A 25,888-nucleotide genomic window follows, 5' to 3' on the forward strand; every position below is an offset into this window, starting at 1 on the left:
CATAAAGAGATGAATAAACCTAGTGTATATATGACTAGGTATATAGCTATGCCTAATGTCGAATGTATTTTTGTTGGACGCTACGCTCAATATCTTCTTCATCAAGTGATCCTCAAGAGATGCGCTGAATTGGACTATTTTTTGATAATGTTCGATACATTGTAGCAAATTGAAAATGGGCGTAATCGTGAGTGTTTAGTTATAACATCTGCATCCTGTCCGAAACCAAAGCAGTTCCAAGATTGAAAATAAAGAATTGTCCGTTCTCATCCTGGTACCGAACTCGATTGTTTGTTGGCCGCAAGCTGCCGGCCTCTCTTGAGCAGTAGTAGAGTCACTGGTAGCTGAGCAGCTGCAAATCCGATCATGACAACCAGCTGTGTATTGAAACTACTAGCGAAAACGTTCTTCACGTCCGCTTGTAGATGAGCAGGTAGAGTTTTGATCGTTTTCACGTTCTCAAGGAATAGGTGCAGTTCGTGCGATGTCATAACACCCTGTAAACGCTGCGCTAGACGGCCATTTAATATATTAGATGCAATGGCAAGGCCAATAGCACCGCCAAGGAAACGGAGCTGAACCACCGTGCCAGTGGCAATTGCTGCAACAAGGAGTGAAGGTCCAGTTAGTCAATGTATCGGTCACCTTGGAATTAGGGAATTTCTCGGGAGAACACATACCCAGGTCTCTATCCTCGACTATATATGGTGTCGACAGTACCAAGATACCCATTGTCAGACCCATTCCTGTCCCAGCAATGACTAGATAACCAATGTCTGTCGCGTGAAAGCCCCTAGAGGTGGCAATGGTCGAGAGAAGCCCTATACCGACAGTGTGGACTGCGGATCCCACGAGCAGAGTATAAATAAACGGGATGCGTCCCTTAGAGCTGGCGATATTAATAATGGCCGCTGCAATGGCCGCAACGGCAGAATAACCAATCAAAAATATACCGGCATCCAAAGGCGACTTGTCTAACAAAAGCTGTGCTTGCTGTGGAACATAGACCAGGACGACGTTGTATGGTGCGCCGATGATGAACGAAGAACTAAAATTGTGTCAGAAGAAACTGGACCATACTGGTAAGCTTTCAATTAACCCACACAAGAATTCCTATCCATGGGCGATCAAAAAGCCAACGCTTGGGAAATATGGGGTCTTTGCCTGGTATGCCCGAGATGTACCATTCCCAGGCAAAAAAAGCAACCCAGGAGAGTCCAGCTAGGACAAGAAGCGCAATTGCGTCTCTTGATGACCATGAGAATGCCAGGTTTGTTTCGTTCAAGACAGCGACTATCAAGAATGAGCCAGCCATCATCAAAGCCGATCCCATGATATCCAGATTCGCAAACGAGCGATATGAGGCTCGTGTTCGAAATGAAGGAGTGTGCTGATCAAGACCAAAGTTTTTGGGCATCGCAACCATGATAGCAACGATCGCAATAGCGCACAACGGCGCACTGGTGATTGAATTAGCATCTCTGTTAGCTCAGATGCCGAGCAGTTACATACTTCACGAGGAAAGTCCACCGCCAGGCCGAGTCTTGTGCAAGTGCACCCCCAATTATTGGGCCTATCAAAGATGCAAAGACAAGGCAGAATGACATGAGACTGCTGTAGGTCGGAAGCTTTGTTTTAGGAGCTATCTCGTAGACGCACAGGATTGTCAATGCGTATGCACCTGCACCTCCAATACCTTGGAGTGCTCGGAATATTATACTGCCTCAGTAGTTAGCCTCTAGACGGAAAGCAAGTGCAGAACTACGTTAGACCTACAGTTGGTTAACTGTATGAGCACAGCCACACCCAATGGAAAACGCGAGCAGAAGAACAAGAGAAGCGATTGTGGTTTGTTTCCTACCAACTATATCGCTGATTTTTGTCCATATTGCCATAGACCCTGGGAGTAATGTGACGTCAGTAATGAGAGCGCTAGAGACTGTAGGAAGGCGTTTCCGGATACGTATGCTTGGATTAAGACAAAAGAAATAATAATTGTAGGACTGCGTTTCGGATCATACCTGTGTAGGTGGCCAAATATCCAGTAATAATCCAGCTTCTCTTCTCGAAGCCTTCCAGATCATCTGTGATACTCGTGAGAGCCGAGCTTACAATTGTGACATCCAGGTTCGAGAGAAAAAATCCAATTAAGAGTCTGCAGATCATTAGTCGTCGTAATACAAAGCCATATGGCACCTGGCTGAGCACATACCCTGTGGTGGTAAGCATCAGTCTCCATCCTGTCGGGTAAACGATTTCACTTCCTGGAGAAGGTGCTCTCTGTGCCGGCCCCTTTTCTTGGTTGATCCCCCTAGCGCGGCCTTTATTAGCTTGAATTGAAGTTGGCTCTGCAAATTTGATATGGCTAGGCATGATTGTCGGCCTTTCAACGGTCGATGGTGGCTTCAACAGTAGGTGAAGACTGGAGTGGTAGCCATTGTTGCATGAGCGAAAGTTTTGAACGTGACCACTGTCGATGTAGGACCAAGCCCCGCGTTATCTTCACCCCAGGGGCTTCATGTGGAACGCAGGAGACGCGGGATGATAGAATGTGGAATATTTACCTGCAGAAGAAGAGTGATCTGCGCCGATCATTGAACCTAAATACACTGCATTGGATATGGCTTGGCATGGATTTGCTATTCTAGGGCATGCGCAACTTGGATTTGGAATTTTGACCAGTTTTTGAGAGCCTTTTTTGGGTCTTTTCCACTGCTACATGGTCTAGAAGAAGCGATAGCCTTGATCATAGGCATTGGTCCCACTGGTTTTATCTTTGTTATCCGAGACAGCTTCTCCTTGCTCAGGGCTAACTATGTACCCCTGGAATAGGCGTACATGAAGATAAGGTTGCTCAATGTCGTCAAGTAAGGACTTGTGCACTGCCATAAATTCGGAGAGTAACGGAAACTTGTAGTGACTTAGCAACTCATAGACGAAGTCAGGATCAAGCATCCGCTCCGTACCTTGTTACCGAACTTGACAGGTGGTTAGCATCCAATAAGGTGTCAGGGGTAACGTGGAAGAAGGTCTGATGAGGATGAGAAACCGGGGACAATCCTGGAGATAATCTGCATAGTAATCCGTACATACACCAAGTGAGGTCCTAGACAAACGCGGTCGGCACCTAAGGCCCTGCGCTATGAATATCTCTACGGAGTCTAGGGCTATAATAGGCCTCCATCTCCAGCTTATTAGTCAGCTTCTCCAGGAGTTCCAAGGCTATAATACAACTAGAACTTCGGGCGTCGGACTCCGGACTTCAAATTGCCCCATTTTTCCAACGTTCCTTATAGGCGTGTCTTTCAAAGATGTTGAGAACTACCCACTGCCCGCTAAATAACCTCGGGTTTGTCTCCCGCTGGCCATAGTCGAATAAACCAAGTAAATTATTTCAGCACGGAGTACGTAGTATTCCGTATCCTTATAGTAATTGAAACTCTTATCACATGACCCACAATTTTACCAGAACACTCTTGAAGTGGGGGATAAATAGCGTCTACATCTTTTTTAGGATCAATCTACTTAAAAAAGTGTTATGGTAAGATCGTGAGTCACATAATACTTTACACGGTTTAATGGAATATGGCTAGCGGGAGACAAACCCGAAGTAGTTTAGCGGGGGAAGGTGTCGCAATATAAAGAGCATGTCGGTAGCCGCTCCCTATTTGCTTAGAGGTGCTTTTATATATTGTAAGATCTGTCGCTGTTTTTGGGAGGTACAGCCGAACCTTATAGGGAGCCTCAACCTCCAAATCCCGAGACCCCGGTATATTGGTATAAATTGGCGAGGTTGATTGATTCCTCCCGCACACAGATCTCAGTCATGCAAACGGAATTTCAACAAGCTCTATGGAAGGCTGCCCAGGGACCCTGGGAGTCGGGCGTTCTCCCTAGTACCGAGAGCCTGGCGCGAGCTAGAGCTTCTCTGCCCGTGACACTTCCAGATACAGGATCCAGTCTCGAATCTGTCCAGCAACACATCATCAATGATATTGTCCCGGCATTCAACGGAGGAAGCTTAAGTGCCAACTACTATGGTTTCATCACTGGCGGAACTACCCCGGCAGCACTCTTCGCGGACAACGTTGTATCTGTTTACGACCAGAACGTCCAGGTGCATCTTCCAAATCACTCAATTGTCACCGATGTGGAGTACAACGCAATTGGTCTCCTCTTGGATCTCTTTCGACTAGAGCGTTCTATCTGGTACAATGGAACGTTCACTACTGGCGCTACGGCTAGCAACATTCTCGGCCTAGCATGTGGGCGTGAGTTTGTTTTGCAAAAGGCGGCGGAGAGACAAGGCTGTCAACTCCAGAGTGTTGGCGAAGAGGGTCTATTCCAGGTATTGAATGCACTGGGTCTTTCGGGAGTACAGGTGTTATCAACACTGCCACACTCGTCCCTCGTAAAAGCTGCTGGTGTATTGGGCATCGGTCGTGCCAACGTACACAATATCTGCCGAGCCGACGACCCACTCCGCTTTGACATTGATAAGCTTCAAAGAGAGCTTGCGAGAACAGACAAGGTCAGCATCGTCGCGATATCGTGCGGGGAGGTCAATACTGGTCGCTTTGCAACAAGCGGTGCGGACTTGAGAGAAATTCGCCAGCTGTGCGACAAGTACGGAGCTTGGATACATGCCGATGCAGCATTTGGACTATTTAGTCGTGTTCTTGACGAGAGCCCGGAGTTTGCAACAATCAAGAAGGGCAGTGAGGGAATAGAACTGGTGGACTCGATCACCGGTGACGGCCATAAGCTTCTCAATGTTCCCTATGACTGCGGCTTTTTCTTTACTCGACACCCCAATGTGGCATCGCAGGTATTCCAAAATGCAAATGCAGCCTACTTGGCTGCTGGAAGCTCTGATGGCCCTTCCATCCCCTCGCCTTTGAACATTGGAATCGAAAACTCTCGAAGATTCAGAGCGTTGCCGGTTTATGCATCGCTGTTATCGTATGGCAAATCTGGGTATCAAGAAATGCTAGAGCGTCAGATCAGACTTGCCCGGAAAATCTACGGGTGGGTCCTTGAGCATTCTGCGTACACAGCTCTACCACAAGTGTCGTCCAAATCCGAACTGCTTGATCAGACATTTATGACTGTTCTGTTGCGCGCAAACGATGAGAGCTTGAACCGCGAGTTAGGAAGCAGAATTAACGAAAGTTCGCAAATGTTCGTCTCGGGTACTAGCTGGGATGGATACCCTGCTTGCCGCATTGCGATCTCGAATTGGCGAGTTGATGTTGAACGAGATTTTGCGCTGGTGACAGACGTGTTGACAAAGGTTGCCCAGAACCAGGGAGGCATTAATACACAAGAGAAGCAGACTTAGAATCTCAACAATAGGGGCATCAATGCATAAATTCTTTTGACATATTTATAGAGGGTATCAGCGGCGACGACCAGCTCCTCCCATGTTTTCAGTTCGGTCAGACATGCTAACAACCTCTCCAATACCCGCGGCTTCCTGCTCATCTTCCAGAGCCATGATCTCCTCTCGGCTATCCCACCACTTTTCTTCGGACAGGGAGAAAGCTTCCTTGCGCAGTTCCTTGATTGTTTTCTCAGCAGACTGCTCCTTCTCCTTAACAATTTCCATCACGATATTCTGCCATTCTTCAGAAGTGCGGCTGAAGAACTCTCGCAAGCTCTCGAACGGCCGAGGCAAAGGTCGGCTGTCATTGACAATTTGCTCTTCCTCAACCTCGAGTTGTTCCATGTCCTTGGTAACAGATGGCACCGTCACATCTGTCGGGGCAGGTGAAGCAGCATCAATAGACATCGCTTCGGCATCGGCCTCATCCTCTTCGTCCATTTCATCATCGTCGTCTTCATCATCCATGTCTTCGTCACTATCTTCAGCCTCGTTCAAGAGGTTCCAGTTCTCAGGCTCCCTGTAGAATATTTCTTTGACGCCGTCCAGTTTGACTAGATCAATGGAATACATGTCGTCGAAAGTGAATTCTCGGTCGCCCTTTTCAAAAGTACCACCAAAGATGAAAAGAGTATCATCTTGCACTGCTAGCTGGGCATTGAATCGCTGGTGGGGCATTTCGAAGCGAACGACTGAGGGCTTTGTGGGCTCTACGGGCTCCTCTGGTTGGGGCGTGCTTGTTTCCATATCGTCGTCATTTTCATCACGAATTCCGACCTTAGCTTCCAGGGCTTTAAGATTTGCTAAGAGTTCCTCCTCGTCCGCCTTGCCCCTATTTTTAGACTTTGCATTTTGGTTTGCCAGCTGCTTTTTGCCAGGCGCGCGGGGACGTCGCAGGGTCAACGGGAAGAATCGGTTTCTGTCAGTGGTCCAAGCAAAGAGGGTATTGAAGAACTCGCTATCAATGCCCTCCTCAGTTAGTTCCACGTCGTGGACGCCACCAAACATAATTCCACGGCCCTTGTGGTATGCCATGGTAGTACCGACACGGGGCGGATTGGGTGTATTAGCGGGCTTCTTTCGTCGCTCCCATCGGACTGTAGGCACTGTTGATGATGGGGCCTCAGCTGGAGGGGGCGTGATTCTTAGGAACCAAGTATCCTGGTGAACCATGGGGCGGAGAGCCATCTTTTGAGGGCCACCACCCTTTCCTTGCTTACCACCACCCGCAGCTGCCTTCACTCGGGAGTAACCTCCGTAGATGACCGCTCCAGTCTCGTGAGGTAGCAGGGAGAATGATGACCGAGGGTCGGGCTTTTGGGAAGCCAAAGTCAACGTGGGGTTGGACCAGGTATACTGGTTGCAATCATAGATCCACAGGTCCTGCAAGTACTTAGTCTGCTGGGAGGTATCTTGGAATCCACCAAAGAGAATAATGTAGTTCTGTCTTCGTATTAGCTCTCATATTGAAGACTGATGCGGAAATCAAATAATATACCTTGAAATAAGTCATGCGGTGACCACTTCTAGCGGGAGGACTTTTGCCTTTGGACTCGAGACGGGTCCATTCTCTTGTGGCTGTGTCTAGGTGCCAGAAATCATTGTAGTGATAGAACGTGCCTTGCTTCGGCGACGAGAACTCTCCTGCTAATGGTTAGTTTCCGCACGAAAATTTTCAATATACCAAGCAAGACAGTGTTACCTCCAAACATATAGATGCCTCCGGAATTTCCTCCCCGACACCAGGCATGGCCACTTCGAGGCAGGGGACTGTTGGGGCTAGTCACTTCTCTCCATTCGCCGCGATCAATCAAATAGACGAAGAGATTATTGAAGAAAGTGGCATGCGTTCCGTCAAAGTACTCTCCACCGTAAAGGAACAGCTCATTGCGGTTTGATGGAGATGCTAGCAACGTTGCGGACGAACGTGGTATCGGCGGCTCGGAAGGAACTTCAGTGACCTTCAAGAATTTGGCCTGTTCTTCGGCGTACTGGGCCAGAATGGCATCCAAGTCTGCGTCTTCAGCATCGCTGTCTGCATCTTTGCCCTTGGCTTTGGATCTCTTTTCTTTCTGCGCGGTCTTCTTTGACTGCTTTGCTGCTACACGATCCTTGTGCTCGGCGGACTTTTTATTTTTTTTACCCATTTTGGCTCAATGTTGAACACTGGTGAATTTTCGCGATCTGCTTTTCGTGGGGCAAAAATTATGCCTTTCCCCACACCGAATTGCCCCCCCTTCTATAGCAGATCTACGTCCGTAGGTATGTTGCCTTGCACCACTAGATCTTATTTACATTATAACTTTTGCAGATATGAGAACATAGAATAAGAAAGATTGATCTTGTACAGTTTGTGTGTTTTGTTAGTCCAATTTGACCATGTATTTCTCGGTTGAACGTACTTGCTGCCATAGATCTCGATTTGTTTGACCGCTCACGTGCCGACGCGTCCATATCAGTTTCGCGATTGTACCCATTGCTCCAAAACATCAAGATCGACGGCCATGACAGCAATAGGCCCCCATGACGAAGAATAACTTAGCGATTCATCTCAAATGGTTGATAACCCAAGGGAAACCTCTCTGCAATCCTCTGGCTCAAACTAGCCTGCCTGAAGACAATCACGTATCGCAGCAAGCAATTTCCCCCGCCGACGAATCCGCGACTCTCGATGATATCCTTGAAGACGTGGAGGATGAGACGGATGTATCAATGGCTAGATTGCTACCCCAATCGGCAAGCAAGCCTCGAATGCTGAGCCGACACGACGCGGTCCCCACCAGCACTCCATCCACTACAAAGAAACGGGCTTCGCCGAAACAATCAAGCATAGTGCGAGGTATGCCCGAGTAGGACGAATCTTGTTGAAATCATTAGACTGACACTACTTGCACAATTATCAGAGTCTTTCCGAGACCCACCATTATCATCATACAAACCCGCCTGCCAAAAGTCACTTCCATTGCGACCAGATAGTTTCCACGCACCTGGACGTGATGATATTGAATCGATTGATCTGACAGGAGAGCTTGATCAATCCATATTATCATCCTCAGATACTATCCCAGCCAGTGAGCACCGCGTATCATGGGCAGAAGAAAGCACACCATCCGGAACTCGTGAGAAACGCGGCAAAAAGCGCAAAAGCGATGAGTACACATCCGATCTTCTTTCCCCATCGAAACATGCGACCAAGATTCGAACTCCCTCGAAATCGGCTCGGCCTCCCGCCGTTAGAGACGTTGTATCGGAAAAGCCCACCATCGCACGTCAACCAACTCAAGCAACTCACACGAAAACCCAAAGCGCGACAAAACGACCTGAACATACTTCACCTGTTCCCCCACAGAGCCATCGAAAACGAGTGATTGCGGATTCAGATGATGATGAGGATCTCTTTGACGGCTGGGTCGATAATGAAGATACAGCCGATAAGATGATTCTGGATGCCGAGGAGAGTCTGTACCCAATACTCCCCGCGATGAGTCCAGCGGCGGACGAGGAAAAGGTCGAGATCAAACATTCGCAATTGGAATCTACACCCAAAGCAGCTTTTCCAACTGCGCAACCGTCAACTCGGCCGAAGAAAAGGACAGCTGCTAAAGACCCCATACCGTCAACACCTTGGTCGAAGCCGTCCAACTCACCGGAAAGAGATCCGGACCTTGTGAAGTTTTTGGCCCTTGGGAACAATGCTTTCGCGCATGCAATCTCCAAATTGAGGTCTACTCTGCAGAAGAATTCTGAGATAGTTTATCAGCAGGCCATGGAGGGTCAACCAGTCCCAGAATTGATTGCTGAAAACAAGGCTCTTGTCGCTCAGATCGAGGTAATTGAATCGCTACAGAAGCATCAAAACTCGCACAAGGGCAGTGTTTCTCGTAAGCAAGACTTGAAGCAGAATCTGATACATGCGATTTCACAAGGTCTTGACCCAACAACTATGCCAGAAGAGCTTGCGCAGAGTCGAGCAGTCGAGGCAGAGTTGGAGCAAACCGAAAGAGAAATCTGCCAGCTTCTATCCCAAGCCGACATCCTCGAGTTGGCACATGATTGTCCATCCGACCCTTCTCCCCAGAAATTTACTCAGCCTACCTTCGAAGCTCACGCAATCACCCGGGGGGCCCCTCTTTTCTCTTCTTCGCGGGCCGACCTGAACACAGCCCAACAACGATCATCATCAACAAGTCCTAGAAAGACCAAAGAGACACATCGGCCGGATACCTATGAGAACTGTGTTTCTCGGAATATGGGCTCCCCGCCGTTGGGTTCGATGGATCTTGATGAATTCGACTGGAATGTCAGCGACGATGAGATATTGGAGGCGGCAGGGGGCTTCAATGGTGCTCATTCGATACCTGTTCTCGAGCAAGCCAGTCAAACGCGCAAAGTTTTCGCAGAGACCTCCGGCAACATCCTCAAGGCTCCCGTCCCGAAGAAGTCGCCCGGCCATAGCGCCTTCTGGTCAAACCATCCATGGTCTCAAGAAGTAAGGAAAGTGTTGAAAGATCGATTCCACCTCCGCGGATTCCGACCTAATCAACTTGAAGCCATCGATGCAACACTTGCCGGTAAAGATACCTTCATTCTCATGCCTACTGGAGGAGGAAAGTCGCTATGTTATCAATTACCTTCTGTGGTTACGGGCGGACGCACCACTGGAGTGACGATCGTGATATCTCCGTTGCTGAGTCTGATGGAGGATCAAGTATCACATCTCCGGAAGTTGAGCATTAAAGCCTTTATGGTTAATGGCGATACCAACCAGGAAGAAAAATCGTGGATCATGAGCCAGCTCTCAAATGGAGGTGGCGAGGGGATGGAGGTCCTGTACATCACTCCTGAGATGCTCAGTAAAAGCCAAGCCTTGATCAGAGCCCTAGAGAAGCTTCATCGAGCAAAGAGACTAGCACGTCTGGTCATCGACGAGGCCCACTGCGTTAGCCAATGGGGACATGATTTCCGACCTGACTATAAAGAGCTAGGAGAGGTTCGAGCCAGGTTTCCTGGTGTACCTGTTATGGCCCTCACAGCCACCGCCACTGAGAATGTCAAAGTTGACGTGATGCACAATCTCAAAATAACCGATTGTGAAGTGTTTTTGCAGAGTTTCAACCGTCCTAATCTAACCTACGAGGTTCGGTCGAAGGGAAAGAATGATGAAGTTTTGGCCAGCATGGCGGAAACCATTACAAGCTCATACCGGAATCAGTGCGGAATTATCTACTGCCTCTCGCGAAAGACGTGTGATAAAGTTGCAGAAGATCTACGAGAGAAATACCGCCTCAAGGCACTCTCTTATCATGCGGGTATGGCTTCGAAGGCAAAATCGGAAGCTCAGAGTAAGTGGCAGCTGGGCCGAGTGCATATCATTGTTGCCACTATTGCATTCGGAATGGGAATTGACAAGGCCGATGTGCGATTCGTCATGCACCACAGCATCCCAAAGAGTCTCGAGGGTTATTATCAAGAAACCGGTCGTGCTGGTCGAGACGGCAAGCGTTCTGGCTGCTATCTTTACTATGGCTACAAAGATACAGCAACTTTGAAGCGTATGATTGATGCAGGAGATGGCAATGGTCAGCAAAAAGGCCGTCAAAAGCAGATGCTGCGAAATGTGGTTCAATTTTGTGAGAACCGCAGCGATTGCAGACGAGTGCAAGTCCTCGCTTATTTTGCAGAATACTTCCGCCGAGAGGACTGCAACAACACTTGTGACAACTGCAAGTCTGATCTGGTGTTTGAGCTCCATGACTTTACCGAGCAGGCATCCTGGGCCATCAAAATTGTGAGACAATTTCAGAACACACAGGAGAAGGTGACTGTGCTCTACTGCTGTGACATACTTCGTGGAGACTGCAAACGGCCTAAAGCTCCAGAGCATCGCAAGATGCCGGGATATGGAAAGGGATCCGACCTCGACCGTGGAGCAGCCGAACGTCTGTTCTACCGGTTGTTGGGCGAAGATGCATTGGCCGAAGACAACGTGATCAATAAAAGTGACTTTGCTGTTCAGTATCTCATTCTCGGCCGTCGTGCAGCAGAGTATGAGAGTGGCCAGCGGCAAATGAAATTACAGGTTCGTGCCTCGCCAAATAGTAAGACCAAGGCCAGGAGCAAGCCCACGGGTGCCGTGCAGAAGAAAAAGTCAGGCAATTCAAGTGGCGACCCCCAGTCCACCATGGTCTCTTCTCCGGTGCAAGCTGCTCAAGACCGTCGTCTTGATCGTTATCAATACACCGGTGCTCCAGCCGCACATTTCTCAGCCGGTGAGGATAGTGATGGCTTTGAACCGATTCGAACGACTGGCAAATCTCGTCGCACAAATACACGTGAGATGGGTCCTCCAATCACCAGCGATGAGAAGTTGGATCGACTTGATCATATGCATCGTGTAGTCGTGGAGGACTTCCAGGAGCATGCTAAAATCATGCTTCAAGACGTGAGTGTTACCGCAGGTGTCTACTGGTACATCGTCAAGAAACTGACCATCGCTATAGCTTGTTGTTAAGAAGGGACTTCGGTGCCAACCGTTTTCTGATCAGGTGCTACGCGATATGGGAATATCCTTCCCCAAAAGTAAACACATCTTTCTCGATACATTGGAGGACCTAGTTAACAACGAAATAGATCTTACCGAGCTTTCTGCGATCCCGGGTATCGATCCAGACAAGGTACAACGCTACGGCCGGCAGATCCTGGGGTTGGTTGATAATGCAAAGCGGCGCTACCTGGAAATGACGCAGGAAGCAGAAACTAGCGGCGTCGTTCCGGATCCCAACCACCATAACGTCATCAATCTCAGCAGCAGCGATGAGTATAGTGACGACGACTTGTTTATGGATGAGGTTTCTGCCTTTAATCTGGACAATCCTGTCTCGACCGCACCCAATAATGCAACCGAAAACATCACAAGCCGCTACTTCCCTCCACCAGCATCTCCGGGGTATGACTCTGGTGACGACTGGGAATCTGGCACTGCGCCTTCTGGCTCCAAGAGTCGCAAGCGCCAGCCTGCCAGTGGCAAGCGACCTGCCCGACGGAAGCATGGCTCTACTGGCAGCTGGAAGGGCAAAGGCGCGCGAACAAAAGCAAAATCCGCGGATCGTTCTACAAGCCAGTCTTCTGCCCCGCGAAAGAACGCCAGGGCCAAAATCCCCAAGTCCACGATTGGAATGATGCCTATTTGATGTGTTTTTATTGTTCTTTCCCCGCCTTTTGTCGGGATGTTGATGATTGATTTGGCGTTCACGCAAGCATCTCTAGGTGTCCACGGTGGGGTTTTTTTTTCACGGTTTACAGGGAGTAATTCAAGGTACTTCATAGGTGCAGGTTGGTATTTGAAATGTTTACAAGACTAGGATATAACAAGATGCATGTACACATCCACGAATCAATAATACCATGTTCTCAGTCAATCGTGGAAACCTCCACATTCAATTCCCCAGTGAGCGACCAAAATCTATTAGTCGAAGCCGCCGTGCATCTCGAGGGTGAAACTGGGCGATCTTGGCTCTCACCAGGAACCTCGAAGACGCCGAATCGCGCTTCAATTCGATATAGGAGTTGGCCTCCAACATGGCATCGAGAAGAGCATGCATCTCCTTCGCAGCTGCCTCCCTCTTGTTTGTCGAAACCCCGTCCGCGTTACGTTTCATAAACTTATCAATCCGCTGCTGTGATCCGTCTTCTGTTTCTGCCAGTTCTTTTTGCTTCTTGGGTTTGCCGTGCGCCGTATAACCTGCCTTCAGCGTAGCATCTGATATCGTGAAATCATCGCCCACAGTCGGGCCGCCTAGATCCTCCGCAGCAAGCATTGGAGCAAGAGTCTCATCGATGAACTTATCCAACGAGACCTTGAGGCTTGCGGACGTGCGGTCCAGTTCTTTATTTTGCTTTTTCTGCTGGGCGAGCTGCTCGCGTGCCACCTGCGACGGAGTTTGCTCTTCCTTTCTCGTGTTCGCATTACGGATTCTCTGGATCCGCTCTCGGAGCCCGCTTGCGATTGACTGAGAGTCACGTAGATTGGCCTCTTCGACTCGCAGACGCCCGCGGTCCACAGACAGCTGTTCGGCGGTCATTGTGACCGAGACCTTGGTTTCTTGAACAAGTCGTGCCGTTTCTTCTATAGCTAGAAGTGATGGCAACACCGAGTCTGTTGCTGGGAGCTCATCGTTGGACTTGAGAAGCGAGTCGTATGCTTTCTTGGCCCGTCGGGCTTGAGAAACGCGGGCCCAGGTATCGGTGTCCGCTTCTGTTAGGTCAAGGGAATTGAGCTCCCGCAGCTATAACACGTCAATCGGGGCATTCGATCATAATGAGAATCAGCATACCTTGTTCAATTCATCCTGCTGGCGTTTGACTTGCTCTTGAAGTCCTTGCAAGGTTGCATCTAAGCGTCGCGTGTAGACATGCAATGCAGTTCCACTGAGAGGCTCTTTCGCCGCCTCATACTCTGCTTCTTGGCGTTTTTGTGCGAATTTCTGAATCTTCTGCACGGTCTGGTCTGATATGTCCATGCTTATTGAGTAACGCGAGATGTGAATATTTTCCTTCTAGAAGTAACAATATTTTTAAAAATTGTCATTTAGACTTGTAAAATGTTTGAAGCCTTTAGAGGCAATCAAAATATTTGAACACGAGACGAGATGCATCACGCCCATGCAACGCGTCATGTGACCAACCTTCGCGCCCTCGAGTTCCTTCCCCCATCGTCAACTTCACCTCTTCTCCTTACTCACCGTGATTTCGTTTCATCACCTTCATCAATTTGCTTGTTCTCGCCTTTCTTTGCCTTTTTTTCCACCTCATTTTCGTCAATCAAGCTATCAAATCGATCTCGAGTTTAGCCCACACCCTTGACCTCAGATTCAGACGTTATCGGAGGCTACAGTGTGGTACAGCAGGCAACGGTTTCTGGCGCTTGATATCTTACTTGCCTCATTTCCTTTTTCCCATCGCATTCACCCAAGGATCCCATCTTCACCCTTTCCGCTTCCTCATCCCTTTCGAGCATCTCGGCAAAACCCGTGAAGCTTCCCCGGTCGTGACAGCAAAGCCCTCTCACACTTGAATCTACACTTCCTCCCGTCTTCCATCGGCACTTCCTCAGTACCACATTTCCTTCACAGCCTCTCCAATCTTCTCCAAGCACCAATATCCCCTTCAGATCGCCAGCACCAGCACCTTCCGTGGGAAATTCTGGTGTACATAAAACGATCATAAAAGAAGATTTCATTCTTGACACCTTTCCGATTTCACTTGTAAGTGAAAACAAACAGCAGCACAGACTATTCAAAATGTCGGCTTCTCCATCCAACCTTCAATCGGCCAAGCGTCCTCTCGAGGACCCTTCGTCGCCCTCCGGTCCCAATGACCAGCCTGAGGCCAAGCGCCCAGCACTGGACAAAGTAGTCAAGAGCGATGCCGAGGCGGAAACAGATGTATCCAGTAGCCAGGTTCCTGCTGTGGACGGTGCCAAGGATACCCAGGGAGATACCGTGGTTCCCGATGCGCCCAATGGCAAGGGTCTCCCTGTCGACACCCAACCCATCCAATCAACAGCTTCCCAGGCCGACCGAGCAGGATCTGACCAAACCCCCCAGGACGAGTCGAGCTGGGTTCATATTCGTGCTGTGATCTCCAGCCCGGAGGCAGCCACCGTGATTGGAAAGGGAGGTGAGAACGTGTCCCAGATTCGTCGTCTGTCCGGTGCCAAGTGCACTGTCAGTGATTATTCTCGTGGTGCGGTGGAGCGTATCCTGACCGTCAGCGGTCCACAGGATGCTGCTGCCAAGGTGAGTTATCCATTTGATGGATTTTATAAACTACTGGATTGCTAATGACAAATATCAGGCGTTTGGTTTAATCATCCGTACCCTTAACAATGAACCTCTTGAGGCCCCTTCCACTGCCCAGTCCAAGACGTACCCTCTGCGTTTGCTAATTCCTCACATTCTAATCGGTTCCATCATCGGCAAGGGTGGCAGCCGCATTCGCGAGATCCAGGAGGCCTCCGGCGCTCGCCTGAACGCCTCGGATGCTTGTCTCCCTCTTTCCACCGAACGATCACTCGTTATCCTCGGTGTTGCGGACGCCGTTCACATTGCCACTTACTACGTCGCCGTCACCTTGGTCGAACAGCTATCTGAACGTTACGGAGGTCCCGCGGCTTCGGCATATGCCACTCGCAGCGGTGGTCCTGCCGGTGCTGTCCCTGGTGGTATGCAAGTTGTGCCGTATGTTCCTCAGCCCGCCGGCGGCCAATACGGCCATCCCGACACGTTCAAGCGTCACCCTCACTCCAACCGTGCCGGTGCTGGTGCATTCGGTGTTCCCTACCTGCCCGGTCAGCCAGCTCCTGCTCCTGTTCCTCAGACCCCAATGCACTTCCCCGCCGCTCCCCATGCCCCTTACGGCGGTGCAGGACCTCACCAGCCCGCTCCCTACGTTGGTGGTCCTCAACAGCCGACCCCTGGCCGTGGACCCCCAACCGCCCCTGCTCCCGTGGGCGGCGCCATGCCTGGTCAGCCACTGACCCAGCAGATCTATATCCCCAATGACATGGTTGGCGCCATCATCGGCAAAGGAGGTGCTAAAATTAACGAGATCCGCCATCTCAGCGGCAGCGTGATCAAGATCAACGAGCCCCAGGAGAGTAGCAACGAGCGTCTGGTTACTATCACTGGTACCGCGGAGTGCAACCAAATGGCCCTCTACATGCTCTATTCCCGACTTGGTTCGTATTCCCCTTCCCAGGATGAAGATTCTTATGCCCAGGTTCTAACGGATGGACCAGAGAGTGAGAAACACCGAGTCTAAGTCGAGCAGCGCAATACGCTTGCTATGAGAGTCTCATTGCGGGGTTCTGCCCAAAAGTATACGGTGGTTAATGAAGTCTCTTTTTCTTTGCCTTCGATTTCTCTCAGGGTGTTATTCCTTTCCTTTTACTTTCTCGTTGTATCTTATTCCAGGGCGTGTGATTTGATTTTTCTTTGCCTTTCTAATAACAATTCCCGCAATTATCCCTTTGAATCAAGTAGCCCTCTCCCATTACACTACCTGCTCTAATTACCACCGACGTCCTATGATCCACAGAACACAGCTCAAATTACATGCAAGCCCCCAACACTAATCCACGGCGCCTCGCTCTCCTTTCTCTCTTTTTGCCCCCTTCCACTCGTCGCTACCTTCTTGGAACACCTAACCCTCAATCTTTTGAAAACTAACATGTTTCATCTCCAAACCAGGAATAGGCGGCAACATCTTCTCTCTCAGAGGCGCAATACTCGTGATAAACTTCTCCGTCTCCTTAACCTTGAGATGTGTCTCTATATCATCCCAACCAACAGCAAGGAGGTGCGCAAAGACTTCCCCAGTTGGGCTCTTCTCGTGCGGCAGCTTACTTGGCCGGTCGACATGTCCCATCGACCACGACCGCGGCCCTGCTGACTGTGGCAGCTGTTCGACCAGCGTAGTGCGGAGATTAATCAAATCCGCGTTGATTTTTCTTACCGCTAGCACATCGAGATCACTCGGGAACGACAGCGTGCACAGCTCGGTCACGGGGTTTTTGGTCAGTGTTTCTGTGCAGGAGAGTGGTGGGCTAAACGTGACACGGAGTGACGACGGTGGCTGGGAATTATCTGGGGCTAGGAATGGGTCAAGCACTCGGGTGTTTATTGAGCTGCGGGCGTCGGTCCATTCTGTTGGTCTGGTTAGGCCGTAGTTTGTAGGTTGGTGGTTATATTGTAACTTGAGGGCTGTTTCTAGAGGGTGCTGAACTCACCTACAACCCAGACGATAGTGTCTTCGTCTTCGGAGGTACGTCCCCAGGATGAACATTCATGGCCGCTTTGCTGTTGAGCTGCGCGGAAGATATTCAGTAGAGCCTCGCCTTCTTCACTAGATGGATCTTCGGGCTTGACGGAAGATTTGACACGGAAGAAGATGACCTGACTAACGTTGTGAGACATGATGGGCTGGTGCTTTTCCTAATGATAATGTGCTTGGGGGAGATATCAAAATACACATGGCTGATGTCACGGGATGATGTCACTTATAGAATCCCAATTAGGAAACTACCCCTGCACCTTCCTTGTGTAGCCCCTCAAGTACCTTCCTCAAGAGAAGGCCAAGTGCTTGACTTTCCTCTCCCTTCTTCCCTTCTTCCCTTCTTTCCTTCTCTTCCCTCTCTTACCTTCTCTTACCTTCTCATCCCTTCTCGTTTCTCTCTTCCATACCATGCAATCATACATCATGCACATTGACCGGTTTGTCCCTCCCATTCAACCTCACAGTAACTCGACTGTACTTCTTGGCTCTCAGTTCAATCTACCTTACCTACCCTAGCTTCGCATTTGGTCTAGTGAGATGGATATTCTTCTGGGCCTTTGGGGCTTTACACGTGCTATTCCAATTCATCGCCTTCGGGCTTTGGATCGTGTGGCTTCTTGTCTGATCCCAAACTGAAACCATGGCTCATGTCATACACGTGTAGGCATGATCTAGGGTAAGAAGATGCAGAGTATACCTTTCATGGCCTCTAATCTCTGTGTTCTTTGGCACTCTAGGTCCTTTCACCTTCCGTCTCGGGCTAACTATATGCTACAGCTATCTTGTTGAGCTTGTGGCTCAGATGTCTTTCGGCCATTTGGTAATTTATGACCTTGGTGGTGGTTCAACTTCGTTGAGCCAGGATCGCAGACTATAAATTTCGATCAAATTGCGGATTTTACACGTTGGGACTTATTGTTTAGGTGCTATTTGCTAATTATGAAGCTCTGCGTCTTTTTAGGGAGTCCTGTTATTTGTTTCTTTTCAAGTTGGCTGCTTGTTATGTCTATCAGATACCCTCACAGAACCATATCAACTGCACACCTCAAAAATCTCGCCCTTAATCCGATAGAAGAATAGTCACTTGGGTGGTCCTTCTTGGGGGGGGTTTGGTAGTGCTTTGGGTGATCATCTCCATTATCACTGTTTTCTCGTCGAATTAAGGGAAAATCACATTCCGGTCAATATGAACCTTGTGCGCGTGGATCTCTCCAAGCCACCAAAGTGCCAGAGTCTCAGCCAGAGCCATGACTGTATCAATATGTTCCTCATCCCTAGGGTATCCAACAACTGGTAGTGAAAGACAGAAGTGTCGCCGGTAATGCTGCGCGGAAGTAGAAATACTGGTGTTGTGGTTTTGAACCTGCTGAACCACAAACTCCATCAGCTGTTCGTCGCTGTGGGTAAACTTCATTGCTTCAGGGAATTCTACAGTAACCCAGAGAGCGATGTCGTCCTCGGGGTCCACCAGACGCTCCGAGCCCACCATGAAAGGACATCTGTTTGTCTCACGTCCTGCCATTTGGCTTGTATATGTAGATATAATAGGTTGAAAGGAAGACTTGGTTGGAAATATGTTTAGAGGGTTGCTGGTTGATATGGGCTTGAGGACATTGGACTCTTATATGAACTCGAAGTCCTAGGTTAAAACAAAGAAGCTTTGCCATTCATTATAGTACGGCTTTTGATAGACATGTATCTATGTCTTTGATGAACAGCCCTTAGAGCTTGTTATGTTCTATCTTGAGCTCTAAGGACGTGCATTCTCTTTATATGTATTCATTTTGCTCTATGTCATTGATTGAAATATCTTTCTTTGTCAAGCGGTATAGAGGCGTCGAAATATGGAATTGATCGACTTCGACTTCCATGGTAAGAGCAGCAGGTTCCACCTGTGACTTGACAACTACCCAAGTAAACCTCAGGAGCTGGGCTTACATTGAGAAGTGTATGTAGATAGGGCTTGCATTTGATAGCTAATTTAAGCCACTCACCGTGGCGCTGAAAAGAACACCCCGCTACATACATATGTGCATGCCATGACTCCCTGGTCCAATTATGACCATTCACCGGATACCAATCCACGCTGAAAACAAGTTCCCCAAATTTCGGATAAGAATCTTTGAAGAAAACCAAATAAAAGCAGAAAAGACAAAGGGAGGAAAGAAAAACAAACTACCATTCATCGACACCGCGCACCTTGGCCTGTTTGTCCTCGAAGGCCTTCTTCAGGTTGGCATTCAAGTGCTGGCGACGTGACTTCTTGGCCTTGTATTGGATGACATCTTCTTGCAGGAGGGCAGGCTCACCAGCACCCTCCACGCTGCGGAGACGGCTCTGTCTCATCGAGCCATTGATGCTGGCCCGGAAGTTGAGACCGCGCGAGACGGAGTCGGGGGTGTGATAGGCGCTACCGTCGATTGAGCCTCGCGATCCCGGAGTCATGGGAATACGGCCAGCAATGTTCTTGCGAGGAGTAGAGAAGGGAGAACCCTCGCGACTTGGGGGCCCAGTGGGAGCAATGTCCACGCCGAGCTTGCGCATCTGTGCCTCGAGAACATCGATATCTGTGCTCTTTCCCTCCGCCATGCTCATCATTGTAGCAATGGTCTTAGTGACAGCCTCGACGGTTGGTCGGTTCCTGCCTGCGCCATTCGCCTGGGGAATGTCGGCAATTTTGGCACGCAGCAGAGAGACTGCTTGTTCAAGCGCGGCCATCTTGACCTGGACATCTGTGAATGTGGTGCGCAGATCATGCTGGAGCGCACCTTGCTCGGCGGAAAGTGGTGCTTCGAGAATAGCGCCGATGTCAGTGTGCGCATCAAGGGTCTTGCGGATACTTGCGAACTGGCCTCGCAGGGTGACAATCTGCTTTGTGAGCAGGTCACGGCATGCATCGAGTTTTTCATCCACTCCCTGCACCCGCTGCTTGTCCAATGATTCTCCAATCGAAATGATCATCTCTTCAAATCGCTCGATGTCCTTCAAGGCCATCTTCGTGTCGAGAATATCGGCGGGCTGGTCGCTGTTGAGGACCATTACCCACTCGTCAATATCTGAGGGCTTATTGGGCTGCTGATACATGAGGAATCCCGCCAATGACCTAGCATTTATGCCCAATGTATCTACCATAGAGTTGATGTCACGATAGAGTCGTTCGACCTGACCAGCAATCCCTGGCTTCGCGGTTTCGCCCATGTAATTTTGGTGGGGTAGGAATGGATCCAGGGTATCAACGGGCTCAACGGGCTGAGCCAGCTCATCGCGGAGTCTATCATCATCGTCGTCGTCTGACAAAGATAGAGCATCCTCTTCCCGAAGTTGAGCTGCTGCATGTGCGCGTGCTTGCTTCTCTTGCTCTTCGCGAGCAAGATCGCTGGCCTTCCTCATGAGGCCATCACGCTGGGCAATCTGGGTAAGAGATGCCTTACGTGAGTGCAGCGCACCTGTGGACCCCTTACGGGCATGGGGTTTCTCGGAGAATAGCACATTCTTTTTCCCTCCGACCCGAACCGGGCTTGGTGACCGGTAGGGCTCACGATTACCTGGGGCAATGGGACCGGGGGGAGGAAGCAGCGGCTGCTTAGGCATTTCCCCAAATAGCTGCCGGGGAAGGCGGCCTTTGTCATCTGTGTTTCGAGCAGGACTGCTGAAGAATCCTCCGGTGGAGCTTTGCTCAGAAACTGCACCGAACGAACTCTCAGCTGATGGCTTGCATTTGGCGAGTAATGCTTCGTCGTGTGTGATTTCTTCGCCGCTATCACTGAAGTCTGACTCGTGTGCGACCTCGGAGTCTTCGTCGGAGATACCTGATTCATCAGATTCATCTGGAATTGGGACTGCCTCTTCGGAAGATTTGGCTTTTGGTTTTGCGGTAAAGTCGGGCGGCAGAGGTGCGTCCTCGGGGACAACCGCAGCCTCGGGCTTTTTAAGGAAATCTGGGGGAAGGGGAGCGTCGTCTGTCTTGGTTGCAGATTTCTTCTGGGCGATGAAATCAGGAGGGAGAGGAGCGTCATCCGTCTTCGGAGCCAGCTTTTTCTTAGTGATGAAATCGGGGGGGAGAGGAGCATCGTCTGTCTTGGGTGCAATCTTCTTCTGGGTGAGGAAGTCGGGAGGCAGAGGGGCATCATCCGTCTTTAGGGCCGGCTTTTTCTTGGTGATGAAATCGGGAGGAAGAGGAGCGTCGTCTGTCTTGGATGCAGGCTTCTTCTGCGAAAGGAAATCAGGCGGGAGAGGAGCGTCATCTTCAGGTTTCGGTGAAGGCTTCTTCGCTTTAGTGAAATCGGGAGGAAGCGGGGCATCCTCGACAGAGAGATTCGACACGTTAGAGGAAGCAGAAGTATCTCCAGCTGCATAGCTAGCCCGGCTGGTAGAATCCGGTGGCAATGGTGCCTCCACATCGATACTTGATGTGTTAGACCAATTCTTCTTGGGTGTCTCTGTCTTATCAGACAGTACTGACAATGGACTGGTCACGCGGTTTTTGTCGGCATTGGGACCAAACATCGACATAGTGTTCCCAGCCGGGGTTGTTGTCTTTGAACTAAACATTGATGTTGGAGTCTGTGAAGCAGGTTTGCTTACTCCGCCGAAAATTGAGAATGTCTCCTTGTTCACTGGCTCAATATCTTCAGTGTCGTCCATTGATTCACTCGGCGACGAGCTTCCCTGGCGGGATTTTGACACCATATCACCAAAGGAGCCACCAAATGAGAATGCTCCGGAAGAAGATTTGTCTTCTTTTGGCTCATCATTGACAGGCGAGACTTGGCTCTTGAACGTAGACTTGAGCTCAAAGCCACCTTGCGCAGCGCCGCCAAAGGGATTCTTGACTTCATTTGCAGCTGGGGGTGGGAACGAGGTCTGAGGTTTGGCTCCAAAGGGTGAGGCAGAGCTCTTAGCGAAAGCACTTTCACCAGAAGAGGCGGCTGCGAAGGGTGAACCTTTTGACTGTGTTGCGGCGAACGGTGACTCGCCTGACTGCTTCGCCGCAAATGGTGACCCGGTCGGCTTTGCTGTTGCAAAGCCACTGGGGCCGCCTCCACTGGCGTAAGAACCGAATCCGCCACCGCTAGGTGCTGCTCCACTGGCCCCGAATGGGTTTGCTGGGGCATTAGGCTGTCCAAGTCCAGATCCTGTGGCCCCAAATCCAGACGTCCCGAATTTTGGCTGTCCAGGAGTACTAGGGGTGCCGAAGGATACGCCCGGCTGGGACGGGATCCCAAAGGCGGGAGCACCAGCCGGGGTTGATGGCTTTCCAAAGGGCGTGGCAGAGCTTCCACCAAGCTGGGATGGACTGCCAAACGCTGGAGTACTTTGTTTCCCAAAAGCAGTTGCGCCCATGGTCGAAGCACCCATGCGTGATGGGGTACCAAAGGCAGGAGCTCCCGCCGGCTTCCCGAAACCTGACTGGCCGAATGCTGGAGTTCCAAACGAGGACTGGCCAAACGCAGGTTGCTGTGAAGGGGCTGGGGCTGGGGCCGGGGTCGGCGTTGGAGCTATAGCCTGTGGCTGAGTGGGAGCTTGGGTTGTCTGACCAGACGAAATCAACCCAGAATAGGGGATGTTTTGACGAATGGAATCAGCGTAAACGAACCACCACGATGAAAGAATTCCATCATTGTTCAAAAGAAGAACCCCGGGAAGAGGCGTCGAACTCTCCAAGATATCAGAACCCGCAAGTGGTGCAATGACATTTTCTGTGGCTGACAGGTTTGGTGCCAGGCCAATGACTGACGTCTCATCTCCAGAGTCTTTTAACGGAACACTAGCACGTTTGGTATCGTCGCTTACTTCTGTGGTCATGAACTGACCAACATGAAGCTTGGTTCGCTCATCGTTCGCCAGAGGTTGGTCAGATCGCGTGATGAGGCCGAGATCAGTCGACGCAGTCGATGCGACGATCAAGACATCTTTCAAGTGAGGCTTGTAATCTCTGATTCGGGTGATAAATTGAAATGCGGGGCCACGTTTCAGCATGAATCCCATAGTCGAGCAGACTTCTGGCAATTTTTGGATGAGGAACGGTGCCTGCTTACGGCGGGTTATGATGTAGTATGAAGAAGGGGGGTTCATTCCCATATCATCCTCTGCAATGTTTGGTGTGTATGTCACGAAGAAAACATCGTTTTCAAGCCATGAGATTGATGAAACTGTAGAATCGTAAGTAAACACACATCTTTTGGTTCCGATAATGTTTGAAACTTACTGTGGCAATCTCCCTCCAAATCAGATGGCCGAGGAACTTCGGCCTTCTTCGTTCCATCCGGGGTCATCTGGTATCCAGTGCCATCGGCCAATCCAGCAACAAGCTGCTTTCCTTTGTTGCTCCATGAAGCACAACTGACGCCGTCCTTGAGAACCGGGCCATTGGGTCCAGGAACTAGGCTCCCAGCCTTGAGATCGGCGATAAGAAGCTCGCCGTTAACAGTGACCATGGCGACAAGTGTGGAGGAAGGGTCGGGGTTTGGCGCCAGTGCTCGGAGCGACACGCCATTCGTGGGGATTGAAATCGCTGGCTGCGCATTCCCTTGCATGAGGGTGTTTGTATCGAAAACTGAGATTCCGGGGCCATTCTCCGTGGCGAGAATCAAGCCATCGTCTCCCGGAGTGAATGCCACATGTGTGGGACGAGAAGGAAGGGGGATTGTGGCGATGGGTTGGAACGGCTTCGTTTTCTCCATATCTTCTCCAGCCGGCGCCTCGATTGACTTTCTCACGACATCAGCGGTGGTGATTACCAGCGTATCTGGACCAGCGCCAACGATGAGGCCTTTGGTGTGTGCGACAGCCAGAAGTGAGGAAGTAGGAGCAGGAAGCGCGTCGTCGGGCCATGCCGTTGGGAGGAAGCGGATATTTGCGTCCCCAGAGACGCCTTTGAATCCGACCTCCTATAGCTATATTAGAGGGAATGATCATGTTGAGGTAAAGTTGTGGGGGGACATACATCCGTAAAAACATCGGGAAGCTCTGGACCAAGCTCCGCAGCGGCGCTTCCCCCAGCGGGGTTGGATGCACCGAAGTTGAAAGCCATTCTAAGCTTTTCCGAGTTGAATGTCCCAGAGGGAGAACGTGTGCTTTCGCTTAAAGGAGAGATATGTCTGATAGCATTAGGTGAAGGTGAGGTGGGAGGTGTAGAGAACGAGCGTCTATGGAGTGAGTGAGGACTCCGGGAGAAGAGGTTGAGAGTATGCGCGAAAATCTTGGGTTTGCGCGGCTTCCCAGGAATGAGAAGACAGGGAGAGAATAAAAAGGGACACAACGGGTATCGCCGATGCGCAAAGGGTTAGAGAGAGAAGTCAAGAGAGACTACATAGAGAAGAGCATTGAATTGGAAAATAATGTCCGGGCAAAAACACCTTGTTTATGCCTGATAATTAAGGCTCCAATTTAGGCTGCGGGAGCTTCGTCACTCCAAACAGCTCACTTCCTCTTCACTTCCATCTCCAGCTTGCTATCCCATTCGTCCATCCATCCTTCTCGTTCTGCCCCCATACTCGAATTTTGCTCTTGTTTCTTCCTATACATACACTCTATCTTGATAATCAGTTCAGCTGGTCGCGAACACCAGCGTTGTCACGATGCCGGGCTTCGACTTCACAAACTACAACCGCAATGCGGCGCTTCATGCCAGGGGTGTTCCCCTTCCCAAGGCTACAAGTACCGGTACAACAATTGTGGGCTGTATCTACGATAAGGGTGTTGTGGTACGGTCCCAGGCGATGCGAGGAGATTCAAAAGAGCTGTAACCAAGGAGCTAACTCAAATCGCCATTACAGATTGCAGCAGATACCCGAGCTACCAGCGGTCCTATAGTAGCAGACAAGGTAAAATATACGGATCAAATTATGTGCATTTGCTTTTGACAAGCCATCTGACGTTCTTTGTCTTTAGAACTGCGAGAAACTACACTACATCGCGCCGAAGATCTGGTGTGCTGGAGCCGGTACCGCCGCCGATACCGAATTCACCACGGCGCTCATCAGCTCCAACGTCGAACTTCACTCGCTATCAACGGGCCGCGACCCCCGTGTGATCACCTGTATGACGATGCTCAAGCAGCACCTCTTCCGGTACCAGGGTCACATCGGAGCGTACTTGGTTGTTGCAGGCGTTGACCCGACCGGTACGGGATTGTACACTGTGCACGCACACGGATCCACAGACAAGCTGCCGTATGTGACGATGGGTTCTGGATCGCTGGCTGCGATGTCGGTGTTTGAGTCGACCTGGCAACCAAACCTGGACCGACAGGGTGCCATCGACATCTGCGCTGAGGCAATCAAGGCTGGTATCTTCAACGATCTGGGCTCTGGTAGCAATGTCGACGTGTGTGTGATTGAGAAGGACCAGCCCACTCAGCTGCTCCGCAACTACATCAAGCCCAACGAGCGCCCGCAGAAGGAGCGCAACTACCGCTTCCCGCGGGGTACCACTGCTTATCTGGACCAGAGGGTTATCAGCAAGGAAGATATGAAGAAATATGTCACGATCGAAACTCTGTCCGGTGATGATAAGCTTGCTACTGGGGACAGCATGGAAGTTGATACTTAGATATTCTTGGAAATGCACTGACCAGTGATTTTCTTGGGTTGATTTAATGCACGCATGGGTTTCTTCTACCTCATTAGATTTTCTGTACGATGTACTCAGCCAAGACTGCGAATGTTC

The 25,888-nt window shown here is 50.2% G+C and overlaps 10 protein-coding genes across 10 annotated transcripts; 4 read left to right on the top strand and 6 right to left on the bottom strand.

Moving 5' to 3' along the window:
• Positions 1-266: 266 nt before the first annotated feature.
• Positions 267-2,373, bottom strand: N7500_006057 (Major facilitator superfamily domain general substrate transporter; the record flags this gene model as incomplete). The annotated part of the gene is made up of 7 exons (XM_056677201.1): positions 267-601; positions 681-1,048; positions 1,104-1,460; positions 1,513-1,719; positions 1,777-1,900; positions 2,022-2,155; positions 2,213-2,373. The coding sequence occupies 7 exons, from the start codon at positions 2,371-2,373 to the stop codon at positions 267-269; spliced, it is 1,686 nt and encodes a 561-aa protein (XP_056532201.1).
• Positions 2,374-3,826: 1,453 nt separating this feature from the next.
• On the top strand, positions 3,827-5,341 carry N7500_006058 (pyridoxal phosphate-dependent decarboxylase family protein; the record flags this gene model as incomplete). Its single annotated transcript, XM_056677202.1, has 1 exon — positions 3,827-5,341. One exon carries the CDS (start codon positions 3,827-3,829, stop codon positions 5,339-5,341), a length of 1,515 nt encoding a protein of 504 aa, XP_056532202.1.
• Positions 5,342-5,398: 57 nt separating this feature from the next.
• On the bottom strand, positions 5,399-7,530 carry N7500_006059 (putative Kelch repeats protein; the record flags this gene model as incomplete). The annotated part of the gene is made up of 3 exons (XM_056677203.1): positions 5,399-6,826; positions 6,882-7,027; positions 7,086-7,530. 3 exons carry the CDS (start codon positions 7,528-7,530, stop codon positions 5,399-5,401), a joined length of 2,019 nt encoding a protein of 672 aa, XP_056532203.1.
• A 376-nt stretch (positions 7,531-7,906) lies between these two features.
• On the top strand, positions 7,907-12,573 carry N7500_006060 (uncharacterized protein; the record flags this gene model as incomplete). The annotated part of the gene is made up of 3 exons (XM_056677204.1): positions 7,907-8,222; positions 8,287-11,825; positions 11,884-12,573. 3 exons carry the CDS (start codon positions 7,907-7,909, stop codon positions 12,571-12,573), a joined length of 4,545 nt encoding a protein of 1,514 aa, XP_056532204.1.
• A 246-nt stretch (positions 12,574-12,819) lies between these two features.
• On the bottom strand, positions 12,820-13,902 carry N7500_006061 (uncharacterized protein; the record flags this gene model as incomplete). The annotated part of the gene is made up of 2 exons (XM_056677205.1): positions 12,820-13,668; positions 13,717-13,902. The coding sequence occupies 2 exons, from the start codon at positions 13,900-13,902 to the stop codon at positions 12,820-12,822; spliced, it is 1,035 nt and encodes a 344-aa protein (XP_056532205.1).
• A 780-nt stretch (positions 13,903-14,682) lies between these two features.
• N7500_006062 (telomere maintenance protein PBP2) lies at positions 14,683-16,204 on the top strand (the record flags this gene model as incomplete). The annotated part of the gene is made up of 2 exons (XM_056677206.1): positions 14,683-15,180; positions 15,239-16,204. 2 exons carry the CDS (start codon positions 14,683-14,685, stop codon positions 16,202-16,204), a joined length of 1,464 nt encoding a protein of 487 aa, XP_056532206.1.
• Positions 16,205-16,585: 381 nt separating this feature from the next.
• Positions 16,586-17,358, bottom strand: N7500_006063 (uncharacterized protein; the record flags this gene model as incomplete). Its single annotated transcript, XM_056677207.1, has 2 exons — positions 16,586-17,088; positions 17,172-17,358. The coding sequence occupies 2 exons, from the start codon at positions 17,356-17,358 to the stop codon at positions 16,586-16,588; spliced, it is 690 nt and encodes a 229-aa protein (XP_056532207.1).
• A 1,019-nt stretch (positions 17,359-18,377) lies between these two features.
• N7500_006064 (uncharacterized protein) lies at positions 18,378-18,740 on the bottom strand (the record flags this gene model as incomplete). Its single annotated transcript, XM_056677208.1, has 1 exon — positions 18,378-18,740. One exon carries the CDS (start codon positions 18,738-18,740, stop codon positions 18,378-18,380), a length of 363 nt encoding a protein of 120 aa, XP_056532208.1.
• Positions 18,741-19,393: 653 nt separating this feature from the next.
• Positions 19,394-24,251, bottom strand: N7500_006065 (FG-nucleoporin NUP159; the record flags this gene model as incomplete). The annotated part of the gene is made up of 3 exons (XM_056677209.1): positions 19,394-23,370; positions 23,427-24,108; positions 24,165-24,251. 3 exons carry the CDS (start codon positions 24,249-24,251, stop codon positions 19,394-19,396), a joined length of 4,746 nt encoding a protein of 1,581 aa, XP_056532209.1.
• A 511-nt stretch (positions 24,252-24,762) lies between these two features.
• On the top strand, positions 24,763-25,771 carry pup1 (proteasome core particle subunit beta 2; the record flags this gene model as incomplete). Its single annotated transcript, XM_056677210.1, has 3 exons — positions 24,763-24,924; positions 24,997-25,044; positions 25,112-25,771. Exons 1-3 carry the CDS (start codon positions 24,799-24,801, stop codon positions 25,769-25,771), a joined length of 834 nt encoding a protein of 277 aa, XP_056532210.1. The 5' UTR covers positions 24,763-24,798.
• Positions 25,772-25,888: the final 117 nt, after the last annotated feature.

The sequence above is a fragment of the Penicillium coprophilum genome (genome assembly GCF_028826855.1).
Source record: "Penicillium coprophilum strain IBT 35676 chromosome Unknown utg000004l_segment0_segment0, whole genome shotgun sequence".
Taxonomy (NCBI): domain Eukaryota; kingdom Fungi; phylum Ascomycota; class Eurotiomycetes; order Eurotiales; family Aspergillaceae; genus Penicillium; species Penicillium coprophilum.